Source organism: Macaca mulatta, chromosome 3, assembly GCF_049350105.2.
Source record: "Macaca mulatta isolate MMU2019108-1 chromosome 3, T2T-MMU8v2.0, whole genome shotgun sequence".
NCBI lineage: Eukaryota > Metazoa > Chordata > Mammalia > Primates > Cercopithecidae > Macaca > Macaca mulatta.
This window is the reverse complement of record NC_133408.1, coordinates 177458990-177478054: the sequence shown is the minus strand read 5'-3', so window position 1 is coordinate 177478054 and position 19065 is coordinate 177458990. Positions and strand designations below refer to the sequence as shown.

Below are 19065 nucleotides of genomic sequence, written 5' to 3'. Positions count from 1 at the left end.
TCTTGTCTTTTGAATTGAATGTTATAGAAATCAGCTCTCAGGAGGAAGTGTGCAGTCTGTAAAATCGTCGTCCACACCGCCTGCATTGAGCAGCTAGAAAAGGTAAGAGTGCGCCCCCTGCTGCAGCTTTGTTACATTGCAAGTATTTGGTCTTCAGAGGCCCAGTGTAACTTTCTAGTTCCAACTTTTTGAAAACAGTGCCCTTAAAAAAAAGCTGGAAGTCCAACATTATTACCAGATTAATAATGGAAAGACAATGTTTTAGGGTCATTCACTCTCTTGTTTGCTGAAGTGTAATTTGATATCATTTTACGTTGACTCTTGGGAAATGGAATAACAGTTAGATGGAAAAGCCTGGAATTCTCTTATTATATCATCTCAGTTCAAGCATTACTATTCACCCATAGGCTCTTCCACAAGTTGTTTAAGAAGGAGGAAGTTCTATAAGCTTTTTATAATTGTTGTTCACATATATCTGACTTGTGTGGTTTACTTCTTCTCAAAGTGCCTGGAAGGGAGTGAGCCAAGCTGGAAGCCGGCTCTCAGTCTGCTGGGCAGTGCTCCTCCTGTTGCTGCTCAAATGTGTGGGTGGGACTGGAAGTGATATCCTGGTGGTGTCGTACCTCCAGAATAAGTGGATTCGGCAAATCCATTTATTTGTTATTTAGGGAATGGGAAAGGCACCAGTAGTGAGTTGCCTGCCATCCTTTTCCCTTTCACACTTCCTACTCCATTTTTATGTGTGTTTCTCTGTGTATTATCTATGTTCTTGAGCTGTCATGGGTAAAAGCATTGAAATATTTTAGTCCCCCATGACATTCATTTAGTTTCACTGACATGACCAGTTGATCCTAGCTGATGTCTTATGGCAATGACTACCAACATGTTATCTTAATATTTTCTTTTCTGCCCCAACTTCACTTACTGATCTCTGCCTTCATTCTTTTGCTCCTTTCACTTTATCGAGTAGCTAACCAAGATGTCAATGTACCTACTAGGAGACCTCCACATCTAAAAGAAAAGCAGTGCTGAATCCTTTTATAAAGAATAACTCCGGGCTGGGCACAGTGGCTCATGCCTGTAATCCCAGCACTTTGGGAGGCCGAGGCAAGCAGATCACGAGGTCAGGAGATGGAGACCATCCTGGCTAACATGGTGAAACCCCATCTCTACTAAAAATACAAAAAATTAGCCAGATGTGGTGGCACGCACCTGTAGTCCCAGCTACTCAGGAGGCTGAGGCAGGAGAATCGCGAGAATCGCCTGAATTCAGGAGGCGGAGGTTGCAGTGAGCTGAGATCGCACCACTGCACTCCAGCCTGGGTGACAGAACGAGACTCCATCTCAAAAAAAAAAAAAAAAAAAAAAAGTAACTCTCTTGTCTTTGAATAGTCATCATAATACTAAAAGAATCTCAAGTTTATATTTTCTATTTTTACAATCAGAAACCCAGCTGAGTAGTTTCAGCTGCCAATATCTTTCCTCTGGCTCTTTCTTATCTCAGTTTCTCAAATTTGTGGTGTAAGAGCATTATTGTTTAAAGATACTTAGATTTCATTCTTGAGAATGAAGGAAAGGGGTTGGAGATATAGAATCACCTGGGATCTCAGTTGATTATCTAATGCGATGATTTCAAAAGACTAAGAAGAGTATTGTTCCTTGTTCTTTAAAGGTTTTGCTTTTCAGTCTTAATATCTATCACTGTTTTTTTTTTCCAGGTAATTCAGTCTAGTCTGATGCTTATCTCTAATATAATATACTTTTCTTTTTGAATGACAGATTAATTTCAGATGTAAACCAACATTTCGAGAAGGAGGCTCAAGGTCACCAAGAGAAGTGAGTATTTCAGAGCTTGATTTCAAGTATCACCTTTGATTTCTCATTGATTCAGTGGCTTCATAGATATTCACCAGGGAATAAAAAATAAATTCTATCTCTCTCCATTGCACGCCAATGTTTTGTTAACACATCCATAAATACAACCAATAAAATCTCCAAGTCTTTTCAACATGTGCACACTGGACTTTATTCTCATAAAATGTACTGGGGAGTTAAGGTCTTACCAAATGAACCAGAGACTAGAGGAAGGCGGTAGTGGTAGAATTGAAGAGGCAAGAAAGAAATAGACTTTATTTATTTATGTATTTTGAGACAGAGTCTCGCTCTGTCGCCATGTCTTCTGGTTGATTTTACGTGCATTTTCCAATTTTGAGTGGGTATAAGCTACTCATGGGGCAGCAGAGTAACTGGTTATTCCTATAAACCCTGGAGTCAGGTGGTACGCTTTTAAAACCAGCCTTGATGCTGTGTGATCTTGGGCATCTCACCTAAGCTCTCTAAATCTTGGTGTTTTCGTTTGTTAAGTAAATGAATAAATACATCATAAGCTAGAACTATATTCAGTTCTTGGTCTCTGACCCTCCAGTCTGTCGTGAAGATAAACAGGTAAAGAGGAAATTTGAATGAAGAGTTGTTACTGATGTGTTAGTGGGAAGCAGAGGTATGACAAGAGGAGACAGCACATATTTGTTCACATTTTATTTAGAGGAGACAGTGAGCACAGTTCAGGCAAAGATGAAGAAGGCAGGGAGGGTTCTCAGCCTTCCTGTGTTATTCTGGACAGTTTAGCTCCAGGCCCAAAATTGCACTCCCCAATCAGCGAAACAAAAGCCCGCAATGAACAGAACCTGTCCTCCTAGAATGTAGTTCCGCCTGCCCAGCAGTCACTCACTGCTTCCTAAACATTACCATCTTATACGATATCCTCCTGAGCACAAAGTCCAGTAAAGATGATTTCTGATCAACGTATTTTCTCAGGGAGATGAGGTTCAGTTCCACTTATAGATTTACTCCTTGGAAACCTTCCCGGATGGTCTACTCCTCCAATCAGCTCTGTGTAGTAACAAATAGGAAAGAGAGGAAAGGGGTCAGCGAAGGGGCTTCTCCTGAGGAGCTAAGTTAGTTGAGAGGAGGGTGGTTAGGAGGTGAGTGGTGAGAGCCTTCTGGATAAAAGGAAGAGCATGCAAATCCAAATGAGAGACTGTACTGAGTAAGACATGAGATCTGAGATAGCAAGAGCTAGATCGTGAAGGTTCCTGTAAGCCATGCTGCAAGTTGAGTGTTTTATCATCAGGATAGTTGGGAGGTGAGCATTAAACTACTTTAAGCCAAATATTGTTCAGGCTGCAGTGTGGAGGAAATACCATGCAGTTCAAGAGTTGGAGGCATACAGGCAACTTTCAGAAGCCATGCTAGTAGTCTAGGCAAGAAATCATGGTGACATTGAACTAAGAATAATGTTGGTAGATATGAGTTTGAAGGAAACAAAATTGACAGGATATAGTAACTGATTGAATTTTGGACACAAGAGGAGCCCAGACTAAACCAAGCTACTGCTACACACACACACACACACAAAACAAAACAAAACAAAAAAACTGAAAAACTGATTAGATGTATGAAAATGAGTTGATGTGAAAATGGGGTGGGGGAGGTAATGACTTTAGTTGTAGAACTATGAAGTGTGAGGTGTCCCTGTTGTCCTCAACTGGAGATGCCCAATAGAAGGTTGAGTGGGTATATGAGTTTGGAGCTTATGAGGAAGACTGGACTGGAGGTCAGGCATTGTGAGTCATCAGCATATTTACACAGTAATAAAAGCTGTGGGAATAGATGAACGTGGAGAGTGATATCTCAGAGGAGATATCTGAGAATTACAAACGTTTAAAGAGTTGATGAAAAATGACAACATGAATATGAACGCTCTAATTGTTAGCGACAAAGCAAAAGGATGGGAAAAAATGTGGAAAGAGAGTAGGTTGGGATGGAGGTTGTAGAAAGAGAAAAACATAGTTGTCCTCATCGATTGTCTTCTCCCACTGTGTTTGTGCAGCATAGCAGCAATAGGAAGGTTGTGGGCCATGCGCAGGATGAGGCGGGCAGGAGAAGAATGATAGGGCTGCGGTGTCGTAGTGCCACCCAGAGTGCAGACAGCGTGGGCCAGAAGATAACTCAGTGACAACTCAAATGAAGGAGGTGCTTTATTTAGGAAACTGGAAGGGATAGTTTCATGTTAAGATGGAGTTTATGACTTTCTAGCCTGGGGATTCATATACCTACCTTTAGCTTTCTGCCCTCCAGTGTGTATTTCTCTCTATCGATAGGTCAGTGTGGAGGCAGGGGAAGAGAGAGAGACAATTTTAATTGTGCAATTTTTCTAATACAGCATGTTTTTGGTTTTTATTAGCCTGTACCACTTCTCTGAAGCTAGACCTTCCATAAGGGTTTTGGATATTCTCCCTTGTCTTCTTATCAAGGACTTGAAATTCCTTCCTTTAATATGTTTTCATCACCCCCCTCTATTTCTAGATAATTTCTACCAGCATAAACACACTCTAATAATTTCTATCTTTAAAAAAAAAACCAAAAACACTCCTTAGCCACCAACTGTGTCTTACCTACTGCTCTAGTTGTCAGTTTTGTAGTCACTGCCAAGCTTCCAGAAAGTGTTAACTATATAAATTATTTTCAGTATGTCACTTTCTAGTCATTGTAACCTGTTCTAATCTGATGTCTGCTCTATCCATTTACTGAAATTGCTGCTGCTTTCAGTTTGCCTATGATCTCCTATATGCTAAATGTATTAGGTGTTATTTATTTTTCTGTTCTTCTCAAAAATATTCAAGATACTACATATTCCATCCTTCTTGGAATGCTCTCCTCTCTTGGCTTCCCATATCACCCTTTCCTAATTTTCTTCTTGCTTCATTGGATAGCCCTTTCTATTCTTTTTCGTTGCTTACTCCCCCAACCTCTGCAAATCCCTCTGAGCTTAGTTCTTGTCTATGTTCTCTTCTCTCTGCCCACTCCTGTTAGAGGAGCTCATCCGGTCTCATGGCTTCAAATACCATGTGGGCTGACAACTCCTAACTTTACATTTCCAGTCTGCCTTTCTTGGAGTTCCACTTGGCATGTCTTTTGAATGTATCACAGTCATCTAAAATATAATACATCAAACACTAGACTATTCCCATTACCATAAAAATGATTTAAGAAAATCCTATGCACCTCAGGAAATGAGGTGGCTGTTGATCTGGCTTCTCAGTTGAGAAAACTGGGGGGTCATGTTTATTCCTTCTCCCATAGACTCCCCACATCTAATTCATTTGCCCGTCCTTTCAATTTTTTAAATAAAATATATTTCAAATCCACCCAATTATCTCCAATTCTGTTATCAGCACCTTAAACTAAGGTACTGTGACCTCTCCCCTTTGGCCAATGCAATAGCTTCTTCATGACTCTTCAGTTTTCACTTTCAGTCCACCCATGATTTAAAGAAGTAATCTTTCAAAGTGAAAATTAGATTATGAGGTTGGTGCAAAAGTAATTGAAAGTAATGACAAAAACCGCAATTACTTTTGAACCAACCTAATATAATTTTCCCTGGCTTAAAACTCTCCACTGGTTTCCATAACTCTTAGAGCGAAAGCAAACCCTCTGTCTTGGCATGCAAAGGCCCACGTCGTCTGGCCCCTGCCTGCCTTTCCAGCCTCCTCTAGCTCCCATATAGACTTTCTTTCCATTTGTGTGGCACACACAAAGATATTCCTCACCTTTGGATATTTGTGTATTTCATTGCTGTACTGAAAATCTCTTTGCGTGACTGTTTCTTACAGTTAGGCCTCAGTTCAAATATCATCCCCCTCAGACACTGTCTTAGTCTGTTCAGGCTGTTGCAATGAAATACCATAGACTGGGTGGCTTATAAGCAACAAAAATTATTTCTCACAGTTCTGCAGGCTGGAAGTCCAAGATCAATGTATCAGCATGGTCCCATTCTAGTGAGGGCCCTCTTTGGGGTTGCAGACTGTGTTCTCATTGTGTTCTCATTGTGTTCTCATGTGGAGGAAAGAGGGTGAAAGAGTTTTCTGTTGCCTCTTTTATAAGGACCCTGATTGCATCCATGAAGAGTCTATCCTCATTACTTGATCACCTCTCAAACACCTCACCTCCTATTACCATTGCATTGGGGTTTAGGATTTCAACATACAAATTTGGAGGGGACACAAACTCCAGTCTTTTGCTGAGGTCTTCCTTAACAACCACCTTTAAATACATAGTATATTGTTCTTTATCAAAGTATCTTGTTCTTTCTTTTCAGGGCACTTTGTATACCATAATAATTTATGCATATTACCGTTTGCTTGTCTAAAGAATGTCTCCCATCTTTAGTGTAAATTTTGGGAGGTCACTCATAGATTTTGTCCTAAATTAATTGCACCAAAATACAGAGTATGTGATTGATGGATATCCGCTGACCGAATACATTTACAAAGGTATTCATTTCTCTCAAAATGTTTAGGAACTCTTAGTCTAAAAGGACATTTTGAAGATGAAACTAATGACTCACTGACTATAACCCATTTGATATTCTTAATTAAAAATTAAGAATTCTTACTACTACTAATTTAGATGTTTACCTAGTAAATATTTGCTTTAGAATTAGTTTGACCTTAGTTCGAATTATACCTCTGCTTCTTTTCCACTAAGTGGTAAGAGTTTCTGGAGCACAGATTGTTGGTCACTATGCCCTGGCATTTGCATAGTGCCTGAAGTGTGACAAGTTTTAAATAAATATTTGTTGGAGCCATCTAAGTTGAATCTTTCTGGATCTCCTTTTTCTTAGTCATAAGCCATGATGGATTGGGTTATGATTTCTAAGATCCTTTCAAACTCTATAAAATATATATATACATATATATATATATATATATATATATATAATTTTTTATTTCCATAGGTTTTCGAGGAACAGGTGGTATTTGGTTATGTGAGTAAGTTCTTTAGTGGTGATTTGTGAGATTTTGGTGCACCCATCACCCGAGTGGTATTTACCGAACCCAATTTGTAGTCTTTTATCCCAGTTCAACTGGCTGTTTGAAAATAGCCAAGCAATTGTATTATGTATTTTTGCTAACAATACTGAATATAAGCCCTGAAATAATGCATTACCAATACTTTAACACCCATAAGTAATAGCCCTTTCCTTGCCCAGTGCTTGAAGTTGTATATGAATAATTCAGAAGTTATTGATGAGCAATAAAAAGGTTTTATGATGTTAGAAGCCTTGCTTTGCTATCTTAACAACAATGTGTCAACACTCACATTTGCAGTGTTAAGGATCCTGAGTCCAATGTCAGTTCAACAACTTAGGAGCTCTTAATAATGGTCAAAAGAAAAGAGGGTGAGAAATGAAAGCATTAGGGATATAAGGATTAGAAAATATAAATGATTCTATTGTAATGTTATTTTCCTTATTGATGAAGACAATTGATGATCCTCCCCTCCTCCGTGGTAACTATGTGATTTAATTGTCAAAGAAATTAGGTGGATAATTCCATTCAGTTCAACACACGTATTGGATGTTTGCTTTGTTCAAACTATCATTAAGCAGCAGTAGAATAAATTTCTATTGGGCCTATAAAGAACTCTGGACAGAAGGGTGCTGGACATCTCAAATCACAGAGTTATGTTTTGGAGACAATTACTCATTTTCCTCTATGACAGTGATTTTGTATAAGTTAGTTTATCAATTCATGCCTTAGTTTTTGACTTATTTTCTAGGAAGGATGATATTAAAAATATTTAACAAATGGTAGAGCCATAGAGAATAATATTTAAATAATTTTTAAATGTTTTTTTTATTCCCCAACTAAACTATATGATATTATACATCTGCTTACCAAATTATATACAGTAGTCCCCTCTTATCCATGATTTTGTTTTCCAAGGTTTCAATTACCCAAGGTCAACCACAGTCCAAAAATATTAAATGGAGAATCCCAGAAATAAACAATTCATGTTTTAAATTTCATGCTGTTCTGAGTAGTGTGTTGAAGTCTTATGCCATCCTACTCTGTCCTGGGATATGAAACACCCCTCTGTCCAGCGTATCCACTACCTGCCCATTCATCACTTAGTAGTTTTCTCAGTTATTAGATTGAAGAATCATTGTCTATGTAAAGTTTGGTACTATCCATAGTTTCGGTCATCCACTGGGAGTCTTAGAACATATCTCCTGGGAAGAAGGAACAACTGCGTGTTGCAGTAAAAATGAGGAAGTCAGTCTTAAGATTCCTAAATAATTGTTGATATATGGAAAGTGTTGGCTGACTGTTTTGAGTAGAGCCGTCACTTGCTAAGTGATCCCATGAGTCAGCCATGATTTCACACAGGTAATTGCATCGAATGTTTCCAACATGTTCCTTCTTAAATTGATAGTCATTAGCTGATTTATAATCTCAATAACTACAGATTTTTTTCTGAACATCAATGATATTGTTCATTTTCCCTCAGCTTCTGCTACACTAACAGCAATTATATTACATTTTTCTATTCTGTATGATACTGTCTGACATTTTTATATATTCAATATTTCTACTACTGTCATTGAAATCATTCATTGGCGTGTCATGTTGAAGTAGTGTGAGCCCTGTCTTGCGGAACAGAGGAAAGGCACAGTGACACAATGGTAAGAGCACAGATTCTGGTGCCAGCCTGTCTGGGTTTGGACCCTCACTTTGACCTTTACATTTTAAGTAATGACTTCTATGCATTAGTTTCCTTTTCTGTAAAATGAGAATGATATTGACCATGGAAGTCAAACCCTCTGATAATGTGTGAATTGGGATATGCTGCAGTTGGCAGCTGGCTCGGGTTCTCCCTAATGCTTATTCCTAAGCAGGCAGTGGACTAAGGTTCTCATCTTATACGTTGAGTAGGCAGATGCTAAAGGTGTCAGCAGTAGCCTCAGCTGCAAAGTAAAGAGGTGGAGGGTCCAGTACCTTCATCCTCAGTAGAATGTTTGCACTAAACTGATGGGATAGATACTGATAACTGGGCAGGTTATTCTGGAATTGCTGTCATTTTCTTGAAAGCCACAGCCAGCCACAGGATCCAGAATTGTCCATCCATGTGGATATTTAAGGTTGTACAGACAACCACCACCAGCTGGGCCCAGCCCCCAGCATTCTGAGATTCTTTGGGGGAACCAGTAACATTGCTCAGACAATATGATTTGTTTTCAGAAGAGAGAGATCATTGGAATAGGATCCAGGAGACCTATTATGTCAGAAATTAACATTGTAATTGCTTAATATTGAGGAGGTAGAAGTGGTCTCTAATGTTGAGGGGATGCAAGGGAGCAGTCAGAGAGATGCTAGGGGCACTAAACTGCAATTTTCCAATCAACATATATTTCAATATTTCAACAACTCATAGGATTTTACCGATACATTTCAAATAAATGGCATCTCTACTCATGAAAATTCTCATGAAGATTAAAAGAATTATTACTTATAAAATATTTCTTAAAGTGCATGGCTCATAGTACACAACAAGTGTTAGCTTTTATAATTAGCTTCTTTCTTAGAACAATCTAAGCTTGTGTCTTTGTTTTATTAAACTGTGGTAGTAGGAAAAGCGAGACAAACATTAGACTAAATTGTGGGACCATTGTGCTTCTTTATATCTGATTATAGTTAAAAGACCATTATTCCTCCAGGGTCTTTGTTTAGTTTTAGTTTAAGTGGATTTGACATTATTAAGAGAAATAGAGGTGGCATTTCAGTATTGATAATGCTAATGCTTATTAACCGTATTCTTGTCACTCTGAATTTCATGCCTTGATATATAACTTTTTTTCCCTCTACACTGATCTATTTTCTGTCCATCTGTACTTACTAACAGAACAGTGCCTGGCATGTAGGAAAAATTTAAATAATTGAATACATGTTAAAGTGAATATATAAAAATAAATTAATATATATTAATAAATTGAATATATTGAATTGAATATATTAATATATTAAATATATTAATATATATTTTAAATTGAATATATATTTATATATTAAATTGAATATATATTAATATATTAAATATATTTTAAAGGGAAAATAAGGACTATGGCTAGACCCTACAATAGACATGTTAGTATTAGATTAAGTGTGTTTTCCCAGAAAAGGGCAAAAGAAAATAATGAACACTTTATGGGTATTGTTGTCAGAGGGATGAATTGTTTGTAAGTTATGAGGGCTTGCCTGCATTCTTAGTCCTGAGGATGACTTTCTTGTAATGGTGAATGGTGCTACTTGACTCTGCCCCAGGAGTGCTTGCCTACTTGGGAGGAAAAGGATTTTCTGTGTTTCCTACAGTCTGAGACAAAGATAGACCTTGAAAGCTAATCTGTAATAGTTCATGGTACCCAAGGATGGTTTAAACACAATACCACTACAGAAACATCATCGATATGCTTATATCTCTTGTCCTTGACATCTCTTGCCTTCAGCTTTTCTCTTTCTTCACTCTATCTAGTTAGTAATTCTCACATCTATGTCTTGTATTAGGAGATCTATTTCTGAGAGTTTGATCTACATTATCTCTAGCTAGAATGTTTGGTGTGGTGCCTGCCTGCCACAGATAAAGCACTACATACCTATTTGTTAAATTGAGTTGGATATTGTTGTTTCAGCTTCTCCCCTTCACCTTTCCACTTTTCTTTGGCCATTTCTTTTACCTGCCTCAGTTACCTCCCAGCTCAAGGTCCTCTACTGTGTTCACAAATCTGCAGAGTGTTTGACTAGTAAGACGGTAGAGTAACAGAAATCTGGTGTGGCCAGTTGCCACTAGGAAGACGTGGAGGGAAGACATGAGAAGTGGAATCTACAGATATGAAAGATCTTTGGGGATGGAGAAGTAACTTCATTTGTCCAAGTAGATTCATGTTTATTGTTAAACAAGTCATACTCACAAATATTTGTTTCTGGGCTCATATCGTGGTTTATATAAATCAATAGTATTGCCACATTAAAAATGAATATTGAGGTTTGCAAATTAAAACATATTCAGTCAAGTGCAGTAGCTCATGCCTATAGTCCTAGCTATTCAGGAGGCGGAGATGGGAGGATGGCTTGAGCAGAGGAGTTCGAGGCTGCAGTGAACTATGATTATACCACTGCACTCCAGTGTGAGTGACAGAGCAAGGCCCTGTCTATAAAAATAAAGTTTTAAAAATATTCATTTAATTTTGTTTTCCCACAGAATTTTGTACGTCATCACTGGGTGCACAGGCGTCGGCAGGAGGGGAAATGTAAGCAGTGTGGTAAGGTAAGAGCCCAGTCACCTCATGGCCTCGCAGGAGGCTCCCCAGGCCTCTGCAAGCACCTGAGGTGGATAAGTCCTGTCCCTGAATCCAGTGTTCACTACATCAGTTCCTTTTTGAAAGACCTTACTTGTCCAGGTCTCCTTAAGAGGCATTGTAGTTGTTCTAGAACTCACTGCATGAGGCAATGGTGTTAATAAAAAGAATTAGCACATTTTAAGATACATGGATGCATTCTTACAGTGAATTTCATTAATGATTTTTGAAAATATAATTATTTTGTGAAAATACCCTCATGAAGACAACTGACTCATCATACTTTGGTCAATAGCAGCAAATCAATGGGTTTGAGTAACACGATGTATGCTGATATAAAATTGTGTTTGGGCAGAACTGTTTAGGACAGCATGGTCAGCAGCTAGAAATGTGTTGCTTCCTTGGGACATTATCCAGTTCCTAGAAGAGATGCCCTTTTTATTTGTGGTTGTTTATATCTACCTCCTCTGTCATCATGGCTGCTTATAGGCCCCTCAGGATGCAGCGCCACTTGGAAAAGTGAGCTGGGGTAAGGGGTGGGGTGTTATGACTACATACTATTAAATGCCGTAGATCCCATGTGTCATTGACCCCAACAGATTTGGGTTATAGCTTTTTCCAATGTACAAAGATCTACTTTAAGGATGACGGGGTCCTCTGGGAGGGTTAAACTGGTGGTAAATATCACTATATGTATTTATAGTGTGATTTACCACCAGTTTTTTTAATGACATCAGTAGTAAACTGATGGTCATCAGTAAAGGAAAGTTTGGATTTGGCAGAGGGCAAGATAATTTGGGGGGAATATATTCCTAAATAATTATTCCTCTGTTTGTTTATTCATGTGACTCCTTTGGGTCAAGCATTGGTGTGAGCTGCCCAGGGCAGCATTTTTGACAGCAGAGCAATGCAAGAAAATATTGGCTCCCTGAGGTAGGGTTGTGGAAGGTGAGGGAGGGAGACTTGGAAAAAATTGCATTAATTTTGCTGTTTTGCCCAGTGCCTGGGAAGAAAATATGCTGTAACCATTGGTTATGAAGGTCTTCTCTGGAAGGCTACACACCTTAGCCTCCAGGGCATAGGCTCTCATTGTAACCAGTATTTTGTCCTCCAGTTCAACCAGGTGGCTCTCAGTTGGTTCTCTTTTAGCTGGTAAAGAGGATGAACAAAACAGGGTGAAAGCAGAGCGAGGTAAAACAAAGTAAACAAGGCGGAGGGGGGAGGTGGAAAGATTTGTACCGATTCTTTTTGGCCAAACATGTTCTGGGGAAAAGGAGGTCACACCTCTACTCTCCCATGACCTTTCTCTCTTGGGTCCATCAACCTCTTCCAAGCTGTTGCCTTGGGGCTTATGGATTTTCTTTTACTTCAAGAATCATTGACTGTAACTTTCCCATAAATGTGCATGTGTGTGTGTGCATGCATGTGAGGGTAAGAGAGATGCTGCAGTCAGGCAGGCATAGCAGTTTTTTTTGGTCAGAGATGTAAAGAGTAGTAAGAATCTGGATGAATAGGTCCTTCACTTTGAAAAAAATATCTTCACTGGAGCCCCGTAGCTGGCACCACCTCAATAATGTAAGCCATAATGGAGTGGGAGGGATTTTATTAAAAGAAAATCAATAAACATTTTATACTTTGAGACAAGTGTTCCCTAGTGCCATATTGCACTCTCTTCTGGCCTCTTGTTGGCATGGTCAACTGAACAGAAAAAACTGGGCTTCCTCCACCCTCAGTTGCTGTGTCTCCTTTCCTGCCAGTGTTCTCAGCCAGCCATCGTGCCGTGCGCACAGCTCGCTGCAGGTCTGTGGTCAGTGGGGAAGTCAGTGATCCAGCTTGTCACGTCATGTTTCCAAAATACTGCACTATTATAGTTATCTTTTGTGTTTATAATCCAGCTTCTCCATGAATTCTTCAAGACTCAAACAATTATGGGATGGGTGGGATTGTCTCCTTGCCAAATAATAAATTACCCTTCCTTGGATTCCAACTTCCACCCTGGACAGGAAAGCTATGGCTCTGTTTCCATTTACAGATTAAGTAATGAAAATTCACTCCAAACCTTGGTGCTATGCATAATTTTCATCAGTAGTGTTGTACATTCTTATTCATATTAATAGACTTTTAAACCTCACTCCATCCCCCATACACACACACACACACACACACACACACACGCACGCACGCACGCACACATACATTATTCTGTAATTTACTCATTGGGATGGAGTGAAAAATAATTGCCTCACTTAGCAAAACTTTTTTTTTTTTTTCCCAACTGATGGCTTGCAAACTTTACAAATTTTTTAGAAAGTGTTTATGGTTAAAGAGTGTTTGTGATTTCCATTTCTACTTTTAAAATAAACAATAAAACGATGTTTGGACTGATTTTCTCTTGCCTTAAATATGTGTTTGGCTGAGTGTGTGTGGCACTTAACAGAGATCAGATGAGATAACTCATGATTTGATTGCTCAGTTCCTTTAAGGTTAGCTCAATGCCTCAGCCTACTAGGTTTATAACCCTTCTGCAGTTTTTCATTGTCATTCATAGTCCTTGATTACATAAGAGTCAGGGTCAAGGCACAAAACAGACGAAATGCTCATGTTCAAATTATGTAATTTGATGAGAGTTTAATGAGGAGAATATTTAAAATATGTGAAAAACATCGGGGGTGGGGGGTGGGGAGGGCGGAACCACGAGAAAAAGTGGAGCACACTGTGACTAATATAGAGAGCTATGGTCAAGCAAAGCCTGAAGAGGTGAGGAGATGGAGAGAACCCCTTCCCAGGAGCTGCAACTTTTAGTCACAAGACTCAGCCAGCCTGTGGTGACCTACAGACTGGGGAAATACATCCCTAGCTCCACCTACCTTCACTTTCTAGTGGCCAAACCCAACAGAAACCAGAGCACAAGGGATTCTTTGATGCAATCCATAAAAGCCAACTCTTTCCAATGAGTCATTGAGTAGAGAAGGATAGAGAGTAGAACTGAAGAGGCAGATGGAATGGATCTAGCATGTATTGTTTAATGCAAACCTGTAGTCAATCAATGGTTGGAGGCAGAATACATACTTTTGCTGTAAACATGTCTCTGATCTTCACTAGATCTATACATTGCATTTATTCAATCAAAATTTATGAAACACTAAGTTGTCTATAGTACTTCAAAAAATCTATAATCAAAAAAGTATAGTAATGATTATGGCTATTTTGACTCTTCATTTTTTGAGGGAAACACACATCCAAACCTAGCATTATGGTAATTGTGAAAATATGTTTCTAAATCACTACTTGAAAGCTTATCTTTTGTTTCTTCATATGTAAAATTTATAAAAATAAGCTAACTTTTTGAAAATCAAAATTAAAAAATTTCGAACATCAATTCTTGAAACCAGTTTTAAATGCAGTATACACATTGAATATCCCTTATCTGAAATGCCTGGAACAAGAAGTTTTTTGGATTTAGATTTTTTTAGAATTTTGGAATATTTGCGTATACATAAGATGCCCTGGGGATGGGACCCAAGTCTAAGTATGAAATTCACTTATGTTTCATGCTACACCTTAAACACAAAGCCTGAAGGTAATTTTATACAATATTTTAAATAATCTTGTGCATGAAACAAAGTTTTTACTATGAGTTGTCACACAAGGTCAGGTGTGAAATTTTCCACTTGTGGCATCATGTTGGCACTTAAAAGGTTTTGGATTTTGAAGCATTTTGGATTTTTGATTTTTAGATTAGGGATGCTCAACCTGTAATACATAGTTAAACTTTGTCTACATTTTTTATGCAATTCAGTTCCTGTATTAGGCTATTTTCACGCTGCTGATAAACACATACCCGAGACTGGGCAATTTACAAAAGAAAGAGGTTTATTGGACTTACAGTTCCACGTGGCTGGGGGGGCTTCACAATCATGGTGGAAGGCAAGGAGGAGCAAGTCACATCTTATGTGGATGGCAGCAGGCAAAGAGAGAGCTTGTACAGAGAAATTCCCGTTTTTAAAACCATCATAGCTCACGAGACTCATTCTCTGTCACAAGAACAGTGCAGGAAAGACCCGCCCCCATAATTCAATCACCTCCCGTCGGGTTCCTCCCTTGCCATGTGGGAATTGTGGGAGTTACAATTCAAGATGAGATTTGGGTGGGGACACAGACAAACCATATCAGTTCCCTAACCAAACATACTACATTAATATGAATTATTTGTCTATAAATAATATGTATTTTCATATATAGTTTACATAGCATGCAGTGTTTTTTAAAATGGGAAAACATCAAAACTATATTTGTAGTAAATATTGTTAAAAAATAACTTGAGAATGAACTTAGGGTACAATATGTAAATTATACACAAAAATGCCAAAGTGTTTAAAACTACTTCATGGGAGTGCAGTTGGGATATTACATGGGTAGGGAAAGGGATTACGGAGTATAAAAATAATGGAAAATACTGACTTGGGCCTTTTAGGAATGTCCCCTTATCAACTTAAAGCAACATACTCTACTAATCTGAAAATGTGTACCCTGGGAGTTAAGGTTAAGGACAGGGAAGGGAAGTTTAAGGGTGAGGATTCATGCACTGGTTGGGCGGGTTTGGTTATTTGCCTGTGTGTTTGTGCAGCTATAGCAGAGGAATCCTCTCCCGGTAGCCCCAGGAGGATTATGAGTAGGTAGAGAGGGGGCAGTACAAGGGCAAGGAATCTAGGATGCTCCATAAAGCCCCTGCCCACATGACTGCTGGAGGCCTGGCCCTTCTCTCCTTGGCTGAGTATCAAGAAAGGGGACAAGGACAACCACTGTTCTACTCTCTGCTCCTATGAGTTTTGACTATTTTAGATTTCTCACACTAGTGGTATCATGTAGTGTTTGTCCTTCTGTGTCTGTCTTATTTCAGTTAAGCATAATATCCTTCTATAGATTCATCCTAGGAGGGGGAAATGGGGAATTACTAGGCAAAGGGCACAAAGTTTCAGTTATGCAAAGTGAGTAAGTCCTGGAAATCTATTGTACACCATAGTGCCTATAATTAACAATACTGTGTTGAATACCTCAAAATTTCCTGAGGGGGTTGATCTACTATTAAGTCTTCTTACCACCAAAAAAAAAAAAAAAAAAAAAAAGAAAAAAACCTAATAATAAATAAACAGGGCAGGAAAACATTTTTGGAGTAATGGATGTGTTTTTGGCATGGATTGTTGTGATTCAACACAGTATTGTTAATTATAACAAACTCATCAAGTTGTATACATGAAGTATGTACAGTTTTTTATGTAGATTATACCCCCAAAGAAGTTTTTTTTAAAAGAAAAGAGGATGGGGGCTAAGGGGTCCTTGCTGCAGTCCCCAGTTTTCGTCTGTAGAACCATTTTGCTACTGTCACTGCTCCCTGGGTCTTTGATGTGGTCAGTATCCTGGTTATCGCAGTGAATGCAGTGCCCTGGTCACTCTGGGGCCCTTTGTTCTTTCTTCAGTAGTTTCCCCCACCCAACTACCTTCTCCTGGCTGCTGCTGCTGGGCCTGCTGGTACTTGTGAACCCAGATGACCTACACGGGGAGCAGAGACCCAAACCTCAGGCCAGGTTGGCAATGAGGACACTTCCTGTCATGGTGTTCAGGTCCCAGGTACACAAGCAAATGATCCCTTTGCCCCCTGATCATGATGGGGGACATGGTCCCAAAAGGTTCCAGGTACACAAGGTTCCAGTCGCAAAAGGTTCCATGTACACAAGCAAACGGCCTCTTTGTCCCCTGATAAGATGGTCCTCAGAGACAAATGGCTTCTGTCCTCCTTCCTCACTTCCTCAGCAGGGCTGATTCTACTTCTACATATTTACCCTCCTATTTGGAGAATCTGGCCCAAGTCATGTGTCTCATGATAAATCTCCGGTTTTGATTTCAGTCTTTTTAAGGGACTGATCTCATCGCATATTTCATATGTTCTTGCCCTCTCTTTGTTGCTGAATTTGATTGAAGTATAAACTAGATATTAGCAAGTAAAAACATTTTATCAAAGTGACTACTTCAAATATAGTAATTTAGACATAGATGAACAATCAGAAAAGCAAATCCGAACATTTTAAAAATCTTTGTGTTCTTCTCCTATTTAGAATTATTGTCAGATGAGATCATACATGTAAAGCAATGTATGGTAAATGTGCACCTCATATTTGGATGCCAGTTGATGAGAGCTACTTTCTTCATGAAAAGCAAATCAATTATAGACTATGTACAAATAATAAAATTTTAGTATTTTTAAGAGAGAAATTAGAAACATATAACTTCTCTGCCTTTTAAATTAATAAGGCATATAAAGCTGAGAAATTATAAAAATATAACGATAATAAATATCTCTGTATAATATATATAATCAACATGTTATAGTTATTTACATATGTATATATGTATATCTATGTGTGTACGTATATATATGTGTGTACACATACATATATGTGTGTGTGTATATATATAGTCTTGCCAGATTAGAGACTGAAAATTCATAAAAGGGCAAAAGTTATTTACATATGTATATATGTATATATATACCTGTGTGTGCACCTATATATGTATGTGTGTATATATATGTGTGTGTGTGTGTGTGTGTATATATATATACATATCATTATTCTTGCCAGATATGAGACTGAAAATTCGTACAAGGGCAAAAATAGAAAAAAAAGAAGCATTGGGGAAATGAAGAAAATAATGACATTTAAGAGAAAAATTGGAGGAGGAACATGAACAAAAATGTATATGGAGAGGAAAGAAGAGATGAAGAGGTGAAAGTTGAGAAACAAAGGGACAGAAAGGTCCAGAGAGCTGCCAGCAAATGAGTAACAGTATCTGGAGAATGAAAAGGAGGAGTTCTGAAGCCACCAAGCTGATATTTACTAGTTGAGCTGTGCTCATTCCTGGGTCACACTGGGATTCCCTAGGGCAGGCAGGCTTGGAAAGGGGTAAGGGAAGCAGTTCCCAAATCCTCATTCACCATTTGTCTCTTTATTAAAACCTGAGTCTGACCTGCCTGAGAACACTTTTGTGATTCTCCGCGCTGACCTCCCTTTCCAAGTTGCCTTTCTTCAATCCGCTTATGACGGAAAGCATTCTTCTCCCTCTTTGCCCCAGGTGTAAAAGCCTAGGGATGTCAAACAGACATATGAAATACTGATGTCAGAAAAAAAGTCTCCTTTAATTAAAAAAAAGAAATGAAATATGATTTCAAGGAAGAAAAAGAAATGATATAACTTTCTCTCTTGTTAAAGAAAGAGCATGTTTATGTATTCTTTAAATTGACCACCATGGTGATGAGCAAAGCCGGTGCTTAGTTTATTTATAATCCAGGCAGAGAAATGTGGGCTGAATAGTTAGCTGAGAAGCAAAAATCAAGGTTTAATAATTGGAGCTTTCACTCTTTTTTTTTTTTTTTTTTTTTTTTTTGAGACGGAGTCTGACTCTGTTGCCCAGGCTGGAGTGCAGTGGCCGGATCTCAGCTCACTGCAAGCTCCGTCTCCTGGGTTTGCGCCATTCTTCTGCCTCAGCCTCCCGAGTAGCTGGGACTACAGGTGCCCGCCACCTCGCCCGGCTAGTTTTTTTTTGTATTTTTTAGTAGAGACGGGGTTTCACCGTGTTAGCCAGCATGGTCTCGATCTCCTGACCTCGTGATCCACCCGTCTCGGCCTCCCAAAGTGCTGGGATTACAGGCTTCAGCCACTGCGCCCGGCCGGAGCTTTCACTCTTATAGGGCAGAATTAATCCAAAAGTATATCCACAGTTGATTAAACAAGTCAGGTAAGTCTAAAAGTACCTTCAAGTTGGTTTAACAGTTGGTTAGGAAAGTTTTTTATTTTGATGAAGTTCTACTGAAC

The 19065-nt window shown here is 38.8% G+C and overlaps 1 protein-coding gene across 1 annotated transcript in view; it reads left to right on the top strand.

Annotated features, from left to right (window-relative positions):
* Positions 1-19065, top strand: part of DGKI (diacylglycerol kinase iota) — a 453887-nt gene that overhangs the window by 190169 nt on the left and 244653 nt on the right. The window contains exons 4-6 of the mRNA XM_015134986.3: positions 28-102; positions 1780-1836; positions 11101-11166. Coding sequence (XP_014990472.3) covers positions 28-102; positions 1780-1836; positions 11101-11166 — 198 coding nt within the window. The remainder of the gene's footprint in view (positions 1-27; positions 103-1779; positions 1837-11100; positions 11167-19065) is intronic.